Source organism: Mchenga conophoros, linkage group LG5 (genome assembly GCF_057382185.1).
Source record: "Mchenga conophoros isolate Kocher_MC1m ecotype Shallow Benthic linkage group LG5, M_conophoros_male_GT1.1, whole genome shotgun sequence".
Lineage (NCBI taxonomy): Eukaryota > Metazoa > Chordata > Actinopteri > Cichliformes > Cichlidae > Mchenga > Mchenga conophoros.
In genome coordinates this window covers 13,442,197-13,459,776 of record NC_140530.1, presented here as the reverse complement: position 1 = coordinate 13,459,776, position 17,580 = coordinate 13,442,197, and the positions used below count along the sequence as shown (strand labels likewise).

At 41.0% G+C, this 17,580-nt stretch overlaps 1 protein-coding gene across 24 annotated transcripts in view; it reads left to right on the top strand.

The window, feature by feature from the left end:
* Window positions 1-4,998: 4,998 nt before the first annotated feature.
* Window positions 4,999-17,580, top strand: part of cast (calpastatin) — a 31,114-nt gene continuing 18,532 nt past the window's right edge. For 3 of the 24 annotated variants that reach the window (XM_085273401.1, XM_085273405.1, XM_085273398.1), the window contains exons 1-2: window positions 5,765-6,114; window positions 6,766-6,855. In XM_085273401.1, coding sequence (XP_085129527.1) covers window positions 6,085-6,114; window positions 6,766-6,855 — 120 coding nt within the window. In that variant the 5' untranslated portion in view covers window positions 5,765-6,084. Of the gene's footprint in view, window positions 5,334-5,762; window positions 6,115-6,765; window positions 6,856-9,495; window positions 9,685-15,326; window positions 15,484-17,580 lie in introns of those variants that run through there. The other 21 variants (XM_085273406.1, XM_085273408.1, XM_085273409.1 and 18 more) reach the window with 18 other exon arrangements.

Sequence of the window (17,580 nt, the reverse complement as noted above, 5' to 3'; positions counted from 1 at the left end):
TTTTCAAAAGCGCTCCGACGTTTTCGGAGACGTCTGTTACCCACTAGCTCGATAGCTAGCCGGGGGCTAGGTCACTAGAGCCCGTGAGAACACCGGACTCCCGGCAAATCGTTTTTCGCTTCTCAGGTCAAACATGATGTATGAGTCACTTAGATAACTTAAAATGTTATTGTTTGGCTTTTTTCAGTATTTTATTTGTTCCTGAGTAAATCTGTTTGGCTGAGATTAAAGTTATAGTTCTTACACAGCTGAGTAAACATCAAGCAGACAGCTGATTATCAGAAGTGTGAGATGCTGGAGAACATACTCTGGTGTCCTGTTATATTTTAGATAGCAAGGAGCAGACGGCTGAATTTATTAAACTTCACCTAAACAATCTGCAAACTTCATTAAAATTTAATAAACTAGCATGTCTTTATTTTTAGTTAGCACATACCTTAAACACTTAAAGCTGTAAGCTAATGATAGAGCAGATGCTGCTGGTGCAATAAGCTGTACGTTTTACGTCCAGTGGATGATGATCTGATTAGTCGACTAAATAATCGGTGAAAAGTCGACTATCAAAATAATCGTTTGTGGCAGCCCTAGTTGTGAGCTACAGAGTTCATTGTATTTGTTAGTCTGGTAAATATAAAATCAAACGCAAATATGGCAAAAATACATCCATATACACTGGACAGTGTTGAGTCCCTAAAATTATCTACAGATTTTGTCAAAGATAATGCAACAATACATTTTTTTTTAAAAGAGGCAAACCATGCAACATTTGGTATTATAGAAAGAATTGTTGTTATGTGGAACGGCGTTAATAATTGCGTGAAGCATCATCAGAGTTGCTAGATTTATAATTAATATAAATCCTGTGAACCTCAGATTCTGTCGTCACGGTGTGACACATGCAGAGGTACATTAAAACAAATCCAAACCAGCATATGGGTTGTAAATGTTGTCTTGCACAATCTAGAAAGAAAATAGTTTTTCCATGTAAAAATACAATGCTGCCCCCACTGACTGCAGGTAGCTATTTGTAACAGTTATATAGCCACAGATGCTGTTGAGTTTGTTTACTAATGGAAAATCTGTTTTAGTGTGCTCTGATTGCATTTAGGTGCAATGACCCAGAGGCAAAAGTACCATGATTATGGACATAATAGAAATTGTTTAGCTGCAGTGCATGGCACACAAACTGTATAAATAAAGAACCACAAAAGAACCATGAAAATAAAAACACTACTATAGTAATGGACTTATTCATTCCAGTGTACACTGTTTTTTCCCTTCTTTTTTCTTTTTTTATAGAGTGAGCTTGTTAGTCATTGTGCTCTAAACTTGTCAGAGCTGATAATGACTGATATGTCTGGTCATCTGGCAGTGTGCAAACAGGTCTGCACCAGATCTGCAGTATAATCCATCTTTACCTAGCAACCACTGTTTGCTCTGACCACAGAGGCACACTCAGGCGGACACACACTTGAAGAGCTGCAGGAATATGAGCAAGCTGGGCAGTTTATTTCAGGGGATTATGGTTTCATTACAGATCACTGAATCTTTGACTTGGTTGTCATCGATTCTCTGCATCCTCTGCCTTTATCTCTGGGATGTGTGCGTGTTTCAGTGAGTGGTGTGAGCTTACTCCTCCTCCTTTCCTTATTCCGCTGAGCGGACACTCACACCAGTTTACCAAAAAGATATGCACAATGAGTTCATCGAAATGAGGTCAAAGGTCCCGCCGTGTTTCGTCAGCTAATTATTTTTCCAGCTCTACAGACAGGCAGTGACGGAAAGCAGGAGCTTTTAGCTGGAGGTTGACACAGAGGTGGCTGTAGAGCCACCTCAACACACAAATGTTCAGCCCCGAATCAATTAGGCGTGGCAAATAGATGTGACGACTTGAGCTGCACTTCCTGTCCCTCTCATGGTTCAGTGGCAGCAACAATATTCTAGGTTGTTTAGTGATTTATGAGCATGTTACTTTTTAAGAGCCACAGATCAAATTTCAAGCACATAAAAAAATGAACAATAATGAAATAGTTTAATGATGAATTATATTCATAGTCCATTCAGCTGAAGTCTGTTATGCAGCAAACACAAAGCAAATACTTGTGACATGAGGAGATGCCTTACAAGTTATACAAGTTAGTAACCAATGGAATCTGCAGGCTGTGACACATGGTTGCCATGCCAACCCACATTACAAGCGTGTGACACATCTTCACCCACACGTCTCAATAAGTTGTCTAGAAGGACTACAGTTCATTTGAAATAAGTTCACAAGTGTCTCCTTTATTACATTGCATGTGTCATGTGTTGGTCAGATTATTGCTTAGCTGAAGTAATAGTGCGACATTTTTACACAGACATGCTGTGCAGACAAAAGCTAATAAGACCTGTAATACTGCCCTGTAAATGTACTACTGAACATCCCAAAATGTAATGTAATCTGTAATGATGATTTTCAGATAAAGCTCTTGGCCGAAACAAAAGTTTACCTATGTTAGTTTGGTTTCTAGGAGATACTGCGGTGTTGTGTTGCTATTAGGAGAAAACACTACAAGTGCAATTTAACTAGTCATCACTGAGAAATGTCCCCAGCCACATTTTGCAATCTGAACCTTGCTTTGTGCAGGCAATGTTGCACTATTTTGACGCAATGTTTGGCGTAATCTTTTAGCTATTGTAAATGAATATAAGAAAACCTAAACTGTTAACCAAAGCAAAGGTTAAGATTTTGATTAAATCATTCACGTCCCCAAAGTTCAATCAACGCTGCACAAATGCCATGTGCTATCAGAGGGTGCTGTGAAATTCTCTTTCTGGTGTCAGACAGATTGAGATTGATAGAGTGAGGAAACAGTTGATTGATGTGGGGGTGTTATCGGGACGTGCAGGTGTCAAACGGACTTTGTCTCTAAAGGCCATCAGAGTGTTGTTCGGACATGTTAGTCAGTCACGTCACTTCAGGGATGTCAGCACTGAAAAACAGAGATGCGGGAAGCATAGATTTACAGGAAGTAGATAAAATGTGGAAAAGGCTTGGTGCTGACGGGTAGATTAGACAGGAAGTGCAACTCATTGGGGTGCAATCGTCTTTGTAGACTTCTTTGGTGTCTTATCTAGTGGTCTCTTTTAATTTACAGAAGAAGATGTCAGTCAAATCGTCTGTTCTGATAGTTTCTCATTTTTTAAAGTAAACAATTTCATAAACACAAAAGCAGTCCTGAAAAAAATTACCCTGTAATGATCCATACATTTAAAACGAAATGTTTTGAATTGATGTGTCACAGACATGAACATATTAGGTATGGAGAACAATCTCGCATTAATCTGCAAAAAATTCAACATCTAGCACGTCAGAAAATGTGTTATTAGGAGTCGCTGGAGAAAGCAAATAGATAAAAGAGACTACAGAATATCCAATTCAGGCTCATTTAATCTAATCTGCATGTCCGCTGCATACAAAATTTTGTTTATGCCAGTATGTATCTATGTATGTATTGTTGACAGTTTTAACGTTATCATTACTGCCTATTATGGAAAAACAACTCTCAAAGAAGGATATATATTTATATTATACATTAGAGAAGTGCATTCAACAGATCATCTTTAAACGGTCTTCATCTTGTGTGATATTTCATTTGCAGTGTGATCAGTAACCTTCTTAATGCTACGACCAACTTAGTGCTTAAAGGGTGGAAAAAAGCTGACATAGCTAAACCCTAGTGAGTTGGTGCTTGTGTAAACAAAATATTTTTCCATGCTGTCACGTCATTGAAGGAGCCCCATCACCTGATATTTACTGAACATGACTGAGTGTTGGTTTGCACATTTGCCCTACATGTGAAGCACCCCAGTTTGTGCCAAAAAGTGTTTGCCTTTATTTAAACTGTTGTAAATGACTTATTGACCTATGAGCAGTCACACACATCCTTTATGAATAATATCAAGTCATTGTGAGCCAGAAAGAATATTCATGTCAAGTTAAAAGATGCAGCAGTTTTTTGCAACATGATTTTGTCCTTTATTTATACAGATAAGAAGTGCCACTGACACTTCTTTTCAAGGTTTGGCCAACAGGGAAGCAGAAATTCCCAAAAATATATTATCACAGTTCTATAAAGAATTTTAATGGCCAAAAAACACTGAATTTATTATAATGTAGATTTTGAAAAAGAGTCTTAAAGATACTTTCTACATCTCTTTATTTTATATATAATCCCTTCATAAAACATGATGACTACATGCTATCTAGAAGAAAATATGGAGGGTTTTTTTTCTAAAGAGAACTTTTTGGCACAAAACCGTAAAAGGGACACAAATCTCACGGAGGATTGCCTCGTGAAGGCCATGCGGTGTCTGCCGATTCAAATTCAAACGAGATTCTTTCAGAGCAATCAAAATAAGCCTTTGTTCTTTTCCCCCCCTGAAAATGTTGTCTGTTAAATGTTTTATGTTCACTCGGGTGAAGGCCAAAACCAAAACCTCTTGTCAAACATTCGCATTATTCATTATACTGAAAGCGTTGCAGCGTTTTCAAAATAAGAGCATTACTTATAATATGATTAAATGCAATTATAAGTAAATAAATTTTAACACTGGACATTTTTTCTGTCACGTAGAAACTAGATCAGAATGGACAACCAGTAACATCGCCATAGAAAAGGCTAATTTCGTCACTGAACACTGTATTCAAACCTGCTGTTGCTGCTGTTGTTTCGTGTTGACCCAGACTGTACTCGGTTTAGCCAGCAGAGGGCAGCATTGTGTCAAGAAAAACATCTTGCTGGGAAGGGAAAAATAACCAGGGGTGAGTCAACTCTTCCTGGAGCTGTGGGGCGTTTCCTCTCACACACCCAAACTGAAGCGAATGTGTTGGATACTTGTTTAAAATGCAAAAGAATACATTTGTGAATGCCAACCGATCCCAGTTATTTCCGCTGAACACTGAGTTTTCCCATTCACGTGATCAAATTAGAGTTTTGTGTGTACTTTCGTAACTTTTGGCTTAGTTTCTGAACCAGTCTGCACTATAAATCCTAAAAAGCAGCAGACCAACGAGACCTTACATGCTTACGCGATTAAATAAACTCCACGTTGAGAAATTTTCTGGTTTTGCCAACTACTTTAATCATCAAGGACGAAAGCTCTTTCAGCGGGAGGGGCAGCCTAATTAAAACCAAAGGCTGTGTGTCAGTCTGTAGAGTTTGATTTCCCAAACAGAACTGAGGGCACTAACGAAACTTTGAATAGAAGTTCATCCATTTAGATTTTTGAAGATGCCACATAAGAAGAGAAGCCATGGCCATCATAAAGCTACAAAGGAAGCAAAGGACGAGGTAGGATTTTTCCGTTTTTTAGAGACATGCGGAATTCAGTTAATGTGTTTAAAGATGTAAACATCTCCGATATATCACAGCTGATTATTCTTAGACAAAGCTGCAGAAGTGTTGATACTGATTTAACCTGATAAACTGCATCCCATTGCCATATATGTGCTCAAGCGAGAAACTGTTCTGCACATGTTAGAGCTTGGCTGTGTCATCGTTTGCAGAGGAATTGCTCAGGGCTCGTTGATTTATTTATAATGTCAGTAATTGGTTTTACTCGGCGTCGCGAATGATTTGCCGGTGCCAAATGCCTATAAGGCTTTCATGTCATCTTTTGTAACTATGGGCTATTGCGTAAAGCCCCCCTTGGTAGCGCGCACCACTGAGCCAGAAACAAGCACAATAGAGATCTACGAAGTTCCTTCTTTGGAAATACAACCGTGTGTGTGTGTGGTGATGTGAGTCAGTGGGGTGGTTTAATGCCAGGCCTACAGGTTAATGCTGGATTGTTTTTGTTTATGCGAACCAGAAAATTTCACTGGAAAAAAAAAATTAGAGAGTGAAATTCTTTTGTAATCTCTCTGAGTCAGAAATTGCACCCCGGACAGAAGTGTGTGGCGATAATTTGGTGTCTGCTGGGAGTGGCGCTCTGTTCGGCAAGGTATGAGAAAAGATATCTGTCAGTGAAGACAGGAGAGAGCGGTATTGTAGCAGAGTGGAAGTTTTATTTCGGACAGTTGTTTTCACCTCCTGCTCTCTCATGGCGTATGCGGCATACTGGAGCAGTACTGTGAGTACATCGCCCTCTTTTTTCCCCTTCACCTTCTTCTCCCTCTTTCTTTTATTTGAGCCTCTGGCATTAGCACTTTCAAAGTAAATCTTGGCACCCTTTTAGACGCCAGGTGTGCTTTTATTGCAGAAAACCCGAACAGCTAGTCTGAAAGTGTAGGAGCGGTTCTGGATGCTCTGTGGGCTGTACAAGATATTGTTAGAACCGAAATAAAGTGCTGAAAAGACTTCGCCCACTTTTTGTCAAACACTATTCATACATGAGGGCGTGTGGCTGTTTAAACGGCCTTCAGCCCTCACGTTTCACATCTGGATTATCTCCAGTTATTGTGTCTCGGTACTGTTGCATATCAATAATGAACATTTTAGCATGTTAACTAATGCAATTAATGAGCTGGTGTTACCTTGCTTACATACCTTAATGCTACAAACTATGAAAATCTATTTGAGCAGAACTTTTTCACAGTTAAGAATATTACAAAAATGTTACAAAAAAAAGAAAAAGAGGAAAAGCTAGAAAATAAGGCACCAACACAGTAACACAATAGACTGAAATCACTGCTTCCTGTCCAGAAGTTGTGTTTAATTTAATGCCAACAACTGACTCACCCTAAAAGCCCTAACAAACTGTTGTGTGTGTGTGTGTTTGTAGCATGGAAAAGCAGATCCTTGCACAGCTGAAGTCAAAAAGAGTAGACAGACTTCAGCCTTCTATCCCACTGCAGGGTCCTACTATGGCAAGGTACTGACTTCATTTTCTCCTGAATGACACAATGCCTTCAGCAATGTTCTGCAGCTCAAGGTTAAAACAGGGCGGGGATGCAGTCAGCTACTTTGCTCCATGTAAACCTCACAGGATACATTAAAAGATAGGGGCTGCTGTGTGATTTTTGTCTCTCAACACTGCCCAGTAACTGAGAGTGGATACAAGTAGAAGTGTAGCTGTAAAAAAGAATCACCGCTGAACCCACTGGCCTGTTAATGTAGATGCAAACAAGTAGGTGACAATATTTACAGTTTGAATTTTCAGCTGCAGTTGCTATCAGAGCCTCAAAATTAGACTGTGATCTTTCCAGACATTTTGAATATTTCACATCTATCTTATCTTTGTTTTTCTTTGTGGGTCAAGCGTTGGAGTTGCAGGATGGATGGGAACAAAACTCAACTCTTTGTGTTTGTCTCCCTCTGCTGAGGGCAGTGCTGCTTTTGGCTGCAGATGTTTAAGGACTGCATGTCTTTTTTGTTACCCAAAAATCAGGAGACACAATGAGCGTGCACGCTTATTTAACCTGCTACATAAATAAAAAAAAATGTACATGTTTGTGATTGTTAAGAGTAATTTACTGTGACTGACAACTTTAGGAATCACACGTGAAGCCATTTATCAAGGATCACTTTTACCTGTAATAACTTTTAAGTATCTTTAGCTGCAGCACAATATAAATTCTGTTATTCTTGTTTTCTAAAAAAAAAAAGAAAAACAAAATACAGGCTTCTGTCGACATCTGATCATGGTCCATACATTTGATGCAGCTCGACAGGAGGAGCTTATAGGTGACTGAAGTGCAGCGTGGATCTAAATATAAAGATGAATGCCACTTTGGTCACAGGGAGTCCAGTTACCCACTTTATGCTCTCTTACACCAGCACGTTGGTGACAACATCTGCTATTTTGTTTTCTGACACAGTTAAATATGTTGAGCATACTGCTATCTGCTGATTCTCTGATAACCTCAGTCTAGGTGAAAAAGAGTTTTTAAAAAAAAAAGACTACCACATGCCACACAACCGCTGCAGGTTCACACCAGTTTTTGTGAGGTTATGGGAACGGATAGTTTGCTTCACATGGCCGATGAGCTAGTTTTGCAGGTTTGATCAGTTGACACTTTGAAAGAGATATGTCAGTCTCAGAGGGAGTGTGTAATGAGTTATGGACAACCTGTGTGTCTCTGTGCATGCACCATCATTGCACAATATGATCCTGGAGACACCTCATATCTCCCTGAGTACTTTCCCAATAATATATTAGGTACAATAATATAAATATTCACAGGTACAGATGGTCTCTAGCTCATAGTGTTTGTTGATTTAATCTGTTTTTAATAGTGTCAGATGGTATGCATTTACAATGTTATGTCCTTTTTAAAAAAACAAAGAGGTGATGGGGTTTCTCAGGCGAGAGTGTTATCATCAGTATCGCATTGCATTGTTGAAAACAAGCGGATTATCCTCAAAGTGTGCTTTGTGCATAAAGGGCCGATTCACCACTTGTAGCTTTTTGCAGATCAAATAGGAGTGTCAGTTTCTGTCTGTTTGATTTAAAGTGATTAGTGGTAGGGTGCGTGATTGTCATATTTTTCCAAGGTGTGCCGTTAAAACGCTCAAAAAGTGAAAGGCTTGCCTGTCAAACTGATTCCATCACAGTGATTCACTCAGGGACTGTACTGTTTGCACACCCCACCCAAGAACTACCCAGAGAGACAGATAAACTCACACTTTACAGGTGAGGTACAGCCCCATAGGTATGGATGGGATTGCACTTTCATTGGTTTTCATCACCTTTGCAACTTAATTGCCTTCCGATGTTTCTCAGTTTACTTTTCATGTTTTCCACAGTTCTTCTGGGATAATTCTTATTAATAAAGTTGAAAAAAGGGACCACACTGGTGAAGTTTCAGAAGCCCAACACCCGTGTTTCATGCTTCAGTCATGTGTTCACAGAGACACTCCCTACATTCCTCTTTAACACACCTTGTTTGTTGCTCAGGCCGTGGTGCAGAGAGACATGATGAAATCTCTTCTGTTGTCATTAGACAGGTTTTCTTTGGCTCAACTAGATGTTGAGATTAGCCTGCATCTAATCAGTATCTCTTCCTGCTATTATCCTTCGCAGATTTTATTACTGCAATGCAGAAAAGAATTGAAGATTTCAGCTTCGGCCTCTTCTGTCATGGAAAATAGCTGACACAGGCAGAATATAAAAGTTGGTCTCTTGTTTTATATATGCAGTGTGGATAGACGTATGCGCCCATGTGTGCTCAAGGCTCGTGCACTATCATATATCTAAATGTGTTCTTGCTAATGTGTAACTTGAACATTGTCCCAAATAAAACCGGTTCTGTTTTAGGTATGCTGAGTAAATTTTTTAACACCACTGCGTGCATATCTTCTTGCATGTGTGCCCCCGTGTGCGTTAAAGGATCTATTTCCCCAAGCAGAAGCTTACATGTTGCCCCCCTTTTAAGTGGGTGTCAGCCCATGGTCAGCTCACTTCCTAGTATAGCCCGGAGAGTTACGCCCCTCCCGGTTGTGACTTCCACATCAGATCCTCTTCTCCCTGACTACGCCCAGTTTAGTCCTTCTGCCCTCCCCTTTTCTCTGTCTGGGTCCATTCCCCGTTTGATGCAGGGAAACATGCTGCAAGCCGACAGACAAGGCAGAGGCTGACACACGCGCGCACACACACACACTCACACAAACGACACGTTCAGCCAACATGGGTCAGATACTGAGCTGGATCCGAGGCCCACGGGACACCCCGGCTCTGCAGGATGTGGCAGTGGAGGAGCAGGTGTGTAGTAAAAGTGTGTCTGTGTGCTTGTGTAATGGTTTGTGCTGAGTAACAAAAGTGTCCACGTGTGTTTTGTTTTGTTTGTGACCCCCATCTCTATAGATATAAAAGCATGTCTGCTGTTACTGTTTTGTTAGCTGTCCTAGTCTTTTGTGTACTGTATGTTTAACAAAGGACTTATAAGGGAAACTCACACAAGGAGGAAAACTGTCTTGGAGCCAGTCCAAATCCAGCCACACGCTCTCTCTGCTGGAATGTCTGAGGCTCCCGGTCAGCCTCTGTGAGTTCAGTGTTCTTACTGTGGTGGGATATTAAACCAAGGCTGCAGGAAGGCCTCCAGTATTTGCTATGAGGTGCTTAAACCATCAAACTACATGGGAAACTGATAGACTCCTATAAGTGATAATGGTTGTTTTGAAGGATATACCAGTTTTTTCTTTGTGAAGGCTCCCACCCCAAATAGCATTCTCCTGTGATAATCCAAAGCTGCAGATGGCGCTGTCTGAAAGGGTGTGTTTAGCTGGAATGAGCTTAAGTGCTCTGTTTTTTATTTGGACAAGTTAAAGTTGAATGCAATGTAGGTCATATGCTGCAGGCTTTTGTTAAATTTTCACTCGTCTGGCAGAGAATGTGATTGCATGCTGATGTGTGACAGTTCAGCATTGGCTGTCCTCATGTCAGTGCTCTGTTATCAGGGCTGTGTTCGTTTGCTCTGAGTCATTTTATGTGTTAAAGGTCAAAGAATAAATGTGTCCCAGGAGGCTGACTGCACACAGATAGCCTTTGGACTTCTGGTCAGACCATTTTTGTTGTGTTGCATTTTCCCAGCTCTGGGCTGCAGAGATCACCCTCCCTTGGGGTCTGGCAGCATTATCATAAAACTTAACAGGAAATGGCCACTGGGAAAATATATCTTGCCTGCACATGCATAACCATTACAACAAAGTCAAAGACAAAAAGGCATAAACAGGCAGGAGGGGATACTGTGCAAGTTAGTCATGACATACCTGTTTTTACATGGTGTGGTACATTAGAGGGCTTTACAACTATAGCGTGAACTTATATCTTTAAATTAAACTAAACAGAAACTGATGGCTTCACAGATCTTAAAAGCCAGTTTCAGTCCATTGTTTAGTCACTCGGCTCACTGCTGTACTGTTCTGGTTCACGCTCACAGAGCTTTGTCTTGTTGTCCTTGGCTGCAACGTGTAGCCGAACATGCTATAAATACCTGCTTCATACCTGCTCTCAGTAGATGGACAAAGATAAAGAGACAATAGTGTTGGAAATGAAAAACAGAGCTAAAAAGAGATTTCTGGACTGGCATTTTTCAAGCTTGTATCTGCTTTGTCAAAGAAAAAGTTTGATCTACAAACAACTGTTATCATACACATTCTTTATTTTTAAATAAGGAATGTCGATGATGAATTACCTATTTTAAAAAAAAGAACTGGGAACTCTTTTTCTGAGACATATTATTAGTTGGAAAATCTAACCCTGCTGGTAGGAACGCTGTGTAATGAATCATGCATGTGGCTACTAGTGCTTGATAAACAAAACTAAGACCCAATGAAAAGTGTCACTTCATAGAACCGCTATAAGGCACCTTTAAATACAATATCATGCTGTTTCCTGTTGCCTGAAGTTACCTGTGTTACTGTTGTATTATTCATATTAGCTTGGCTTAAGCAGTATTTGTTATTCTAGGTTTTTGACTTTTATCCTCTTGAGACGTCTCAGCCTCCGTATGTATTTTTCATCTTTAAGTTCGATGTAGTCATGTGAAATGATCCCCTCGGTTTTACGGTTGGGCATTTGAACAGTGAGTTACACTGTACGGTTCAGTTATGAAGGACTATAGCACTGTGTGCAACCAGAATACAAAGTATTGAGCAATCACTGAGACAGTGAGACACAACTGACTCATGTTATTAAATCACAGTCTGATGTCAAGCGTGCACCTATCTGCCCCCACTGTCAGAAAATGCTGACACTCAAATTTCCATCTTTCATGTTTTAATATTCAGCAAATCACAAACAGTTCAACTAAGGTGGTTACTAATGACATCATGACACACAGTGCCCGATTGCTTCAGTTCATACGTCATAACCACCTCTGACTGCCTTCTGAAGCCACACCTCAAAAAGATCATTTCAGACCACGGTACTAAAGCCCAGTTTGCACTGGAGTGGAGGAACACACTGTGTATGAGACCATATATATACACAGAAACTTTGTTGACACATATCCTGCTCAGCTAAATCAGCCTTCCATTTCCTGTTGAGTTTGTTGTTGTTTATCCCGTTGGTAGGTACGGTGCTACTTTCCATCACTCCTCAAAACTCGTGCCTTCAGATTTGACACTGTGCTCTCAGTTTGGCTTGACACCTCATCTAAATGTTGCTCGCTGAATTTTGTTATGTCCGTTTTGGTATACCCGTCCTCCTGTCTGTTTACTGCAATGCTCGAGCAACAGCCTGTACTTGGAGCCAGATGACATTTGTCCGGATAAGTAATGTGAAGGCAGCAGACTCACGATTGCTGGAAACTGTAATGTGATGCAATGATTGAGATTCTCAGTATCGCTCCTCATAAACACGCAGGAGAGGTAAAAATGTTAGCAGGCATGCTATGATTATTGGTAATTGCTGACAAGTCCCAACTAAATCGTGTTATTGTAGTTCTTGTTCTTATTCTGTCATGTGGCTGACAGAGTCGAGCTGTTTCCTCTGGATAGGCTCTAGCCCTCCATGACCCTGAAGTGGATGGCTGGATAGATTGATGACATAATGTGGAAATGCAGCTAAGCAAGAGACATTTATAGCTTAGTCGTTTTTGTGGTGATGATATTTCTATTTGTATCTGGCTAATCTGTCTGAAAATCTAGTTATAGTATAGTATAGCATCATTGCATGGCTAACACACAAGTTTAAATTCATGGTAGAACCTGATAAGCTAATGCAGAAGTAATTTTAGCTGAAGCAAACAAACCTGTGCTGAAGATGATACAAGTCTGAAACTGAAGCTCAGCTCGCTAAAATAGCCTCAATCTGGACACTTGATTTAGCACACTTCCTGTACCTAATAATCGGTGGTTTGTTGGCAGTCACAACAAGCTAACATATTATTTTTTAAAAATATTATTACAAATATTTCTCTACTTTTCCTAGAAATAAAGCAACTTTGAGCAGATGTAATGTTTTCCCTGAAGCTTTTTTGCTTCACTTTTTTTAAACTGTCCCTATTGATGTCTCTGTAACTGAAATGTTTCACAGTAAGTGTGGCTCGCTTTACAACTGGAAGTCCGGTGAATGCTGCTCTAGTCTGCATGTTGAAGTATCTTTGGACAAGACACTAAATCCCAAGTTATGTGTGCGAGTGTGTGTGTGTAAATGTTAGACAAGGTGCTGTGGTATGAAGCTTGTAGTAAAATGATTTGTGTGCTCCGAGTAGAAGTGTGCTATTTAAGCAGTAACCACTGGTTGCTAGCATTGACCACTTGTCATGCTTCTGGCTGGGAGCAAAGTGTGTTTCTCAGATTTACCTCGGTCAAACTTGCAGGCTGTTGCTCCTGAAAACACTGCTGCCAAAACAATGAGCTAAAAGGGGATGCAAAACTGTTGTGTTTGGTTAGGTTAATCTCAACAAAAGCAAATGCATCCTTTTGATTTGACTTCACTGTGTTTATTTAAAAAATATACGATTAGGGTTTGTCAAGTTCCTCAGGCCACTCCTCTGCATTTTTTTCTGGCTGTTTGTGCACAGTCAGCACAACACTCACTGTTTTCCATTTGCACTTTTAAGTGCTTCCTTGTATCTGGTTCAAACTGAGCGCACAGATTGTGTATGGCTGCTCCTGCTCCTAATCAGACCTGATTCACACGCTCTTTCATAACAGCTAGAACTTTCTGGCAAAACACGTTTCTACAAGTCTAATCTCTCTGCAGAGTTCCAATTGATTTGACTGCAAACTTTTGCCAATGTAAATATCCCACATTAGTCTTTGCTTAAAGTCTTAGTTTGCATGCAGCCTCCCACCAAGTTTGCCTGTAAACTTCTATGAACAGAGCCCACCTTTTATACTAGAAACCTCCAGCTTCTAGGTTTACCATTTCTATTGGTTGATCTCCATGAAAGGGTGTGTCTAATGTTGTCAATAAAGACAGCTGTTACCAGGGGTTGCAAACTAAGGCATTTGGATTCAACACGAGCATGTTATCTTTCAGAAAAGGGGGCAGGCTCTGGTGTGTTTTTGGAGTCAGTCAGGCGAAAGCTGTTAAGTGATTTATTTTGAAGGGTCCCAGGACAGACACAAGAATTTCTGCCAGGGCAGGAGACATCAGGAGTCTGTCTGCTTGTTCTTATAAAGACATTTTAAAAGAAACATGGTTGAAGCCAAGCCGATAAAAACCAGACTATAGCTCTCGAAGAATACAGCGATATGTCATGATCATGCTTACGCTCTGCTGTTTATCTTCATTCGAGCTGATTATCCTGGTGCTTGATTGTCAGCTGGCTTCGGCTGATATTTAACCAAGTCTGTTGAAGCTTGTGTCAAAGCAGCTTCCACATAGAATATTTCCTATAATCCTTTTCTAGCACATCTATAATAACATTAAATTTCATGCCAAGTCTAAATGCAAAGTATTTAGAGCTGTTTGAGTTCCCATTTTAACCGCAGCGTTAAAGTACTGGGACTGAACAAACACGACACGCATACAGGCCGACATTGTGTCCAAACAACAGTCTGCAAGCTAACAGGCATGCACAACGGTTTCAGATGACACACATGAACACAATGCTCCTTTTTAAGTTTCATCTATGTGCTTTTGGTGTTTTGTGACACGAGGGGGCGCTGCTCCCCAGAGCACTCGCCTCTTAACGCGTTTGACATGTTTTTCGGTGTGGAGTGCTTGAAGAAGTTAACATAATAAGGATAAAGTTTAGAAGTTATTGACCTTTCAGCCAATCAACGCTGCCACTGCTGAAAGGTCCTGTTTAAAGAAAGGGGAAGCGTTAAATGCCCCTCTCTCTTGTCCCCCCCCCAAATTCCTTTGTAACCTCTGGCTGGTATTTCCTGTCTGTTCCGTTGTTCGGGGCCTTTTTTGACGACCTGTGATGGAAACAAACATGTCTGAACATCACTGCTCTTGCCCTTTAAACTTTGTCGTTCTCCCCCATTTTAATGTTCCTCTCTGTCTGCCTTAGGGTGTGGTTTGAGCTGCATGTGATGGATCCTCCTCCCTCCCTCTCCTCTTTTCTGCCTTTGTTGTAGCTTTGCATTCTAGATTCCAAAGTTGTGAGTCTACCCGACACACCCAGACTCCTGCCAAAGCACTGCTGCAGAAAATCTACTTTCCTTCGTCACCCCTCAACTCTTTCTCTCTTCTTCACCTCTTCCGGCTTGATGCAGGCTATCGCGTGCTGAGCTGCATCATGCGTCTTCACCTAGCCCAGCCCGACCCAAAGCTTGTTCAGTTTTCCTGGCACCCATCGAGCAGTGGGTGGGGCTTCATGTGTTCAACTGCCCAATCCGACCGAGCCTGCTCTGCCATGTTGGATGAAGGGGTGGAGCCTGATGCAGCGGCGTCTTGTTGTGCTGATTCAAAGAGGGCGGAGTAGCAAGTTTTTCACTGCTGGGTGTGTGTATGTGTTTACATGTGTGCGTGTGCATGACATAAAGTTCGAACTAAAGTGTTCCTAAAGCAGGGGTCTTAGGTTAAGCAGCCTGAAGAGAGCCTCTTGGTAGTATTCACAGCAACATTTAAAGAGGATACACACTCACAGTCTGACCTATGGTATGTATCTGGATGGTATTTCCCTTTATGCTTGCTCTTTTGTAAATGCTTGCGTGGAGAAGCTTCCTGTTTGATACCTGTCACATCACTTTGGTGGCTGGTGTGTAGCAGAACGTTTGTTCAGATCAGCATTTGACAGTTTATCGCTCATGTGATCCTTCATGTTGTGGTAAGATCAGCGTGCTTCCCTTTAAGCCTCAAATTATGGAACTAAAGGACTAAAGATTTTTGTGTTAGTCTCTCTCAAATGGGCCTTGAGAGCAGTTGTTGCTAGTGTAACAAAAACTTTGTTCCAAGTAAACGTGAACGACCAGCAATCAAATGTTTCATTACTATTTATGTATGTGGCATTCAAGGTTGACACCTGGCTCTTTATGGCTTTATATCATCTTTTTGTGCTCTCCATACTGGGTTTTCTCACTGTAAACGTGTGATACAATAATCCTGATGGGAAAATGCAGTACAAACACTGAAGCACAAGGGTTGGTTTGTTTGTCTTGTATGATTAGGATTTTGTTTGGCTGCAGTTGTAATTTTGCCATGGTTGTGCTGTTTCTTGTCCTCGCCTGATGTGACAGTTAAATGCGTCACCACCTCATCAGAACAGGTTGCCTTTTAAAGTACGTTTAGTCAACGCCATTACTCCTGATTTCACCCAGCTCTCTTGAAATCTGCCCTCCAGCAATAATGCTCCTCCTGCTGCAGCTCTGTGCTAAAACTGAAACGCTTAACTTTCACACTATTGCTCCACTTTCTTTCCTTGTTATGCAGCTGACTGCAGCTTTCGTCATTTCCACCACTGGTCAGACGTGAGCCACTTATCACTATTGACCTTTTTTCCACAAGTTGCCAGTGCTATTTTAAAACAGAAAGCTGAGGAGTCGTTTCCAGCCATTTTCACATATGCGTGTCTGTGGTGTGTTGGGTGGGGCCAGCATTAGTCATCAGTTTTCATAAGAGGGCAAAGCTACTGCTTCAGTCCCTGTTGTTTGGTAGGGCCTGGATATATGTACTGCATTGTTCCTTGACCAGTGACAAATGCACAATATGGGGTGCAGTCTTGGCGTTTCATGCCTGCGTGTGTTTTTCTATCATTCATATCTGACAGCAGACAAAGACTTGAGCAATAAACCTCAAGCTGACAGGCAGTTTCCTGTTGTGCTAAATTGAAAGACTACCAAAACCTGTTGGTTTCAGATGGCAGTGCGCCGCCCTTGCCACACTGTCACTGCTGGCCCAAGTCATGTGACAGAAATGGTGTGGATCTAAAGTGCTGCATCTATTTTGGACACATTCACTTAAACTATGCCCAGCACTGCGTCTAGCTCTCTCAGAATGACCATGATGTTACTGGTGTCCCGTTATCAACTACGTCAGGCAGTGTCCTCGCTGCTTACCCAGTGGCTCTATCTATGGACATGCACGGCATGTCAGTGTTTGCATACGTCATGTGTCTTACATGGAATAAAAGATTCAACAACATATGTTCACATATCACGATCTTTATATGCGCTGTTGTGTTTCAGACTACAACTGCACCGAATCCCAGTCTACTGTATGTACTGTATGTGTCTGACAAAATCAATATGTCCTTTGCAAAGCAGATCCATGCTAACTATTGAGTCTTTTCCACGCTTCGACTAAATTTGGAACCCTGCATCATTTTTATGACACGCCCCCCCCTCTTCTTTTACTGTCTTGTGCATTTCTGTGCTGCATAACAGAAACACAGAGTGCTGTTTAAGAAGACAACATCACAAGCTGCAGAAGTTAGTTCACTGTCACGGGTTCAACCAAAGAAGGTCTCATAAAGTTTGTATTATCTGCACAGTTTTCATATATGATGCGTGCAAAGGTTATTTCTGCTCTATTGGCTTTTTTATCAAACTTGTATACCTGTTGTGTGTATAAAGAATGAGCCAAAACTTAAGGCTGGACAGAATGGCAAGTGACATCTTGCATACTGTCAGTTCTACTATTGAGTGCATCTTCTGATAAAGGCACTATTGATCATTTGGACCTTTTAAGTTTTGCTGTGCAGTATGCTCCACGTATACAGCTTATAACTCACCTCCATCAACTTCACTTTACTTTCAC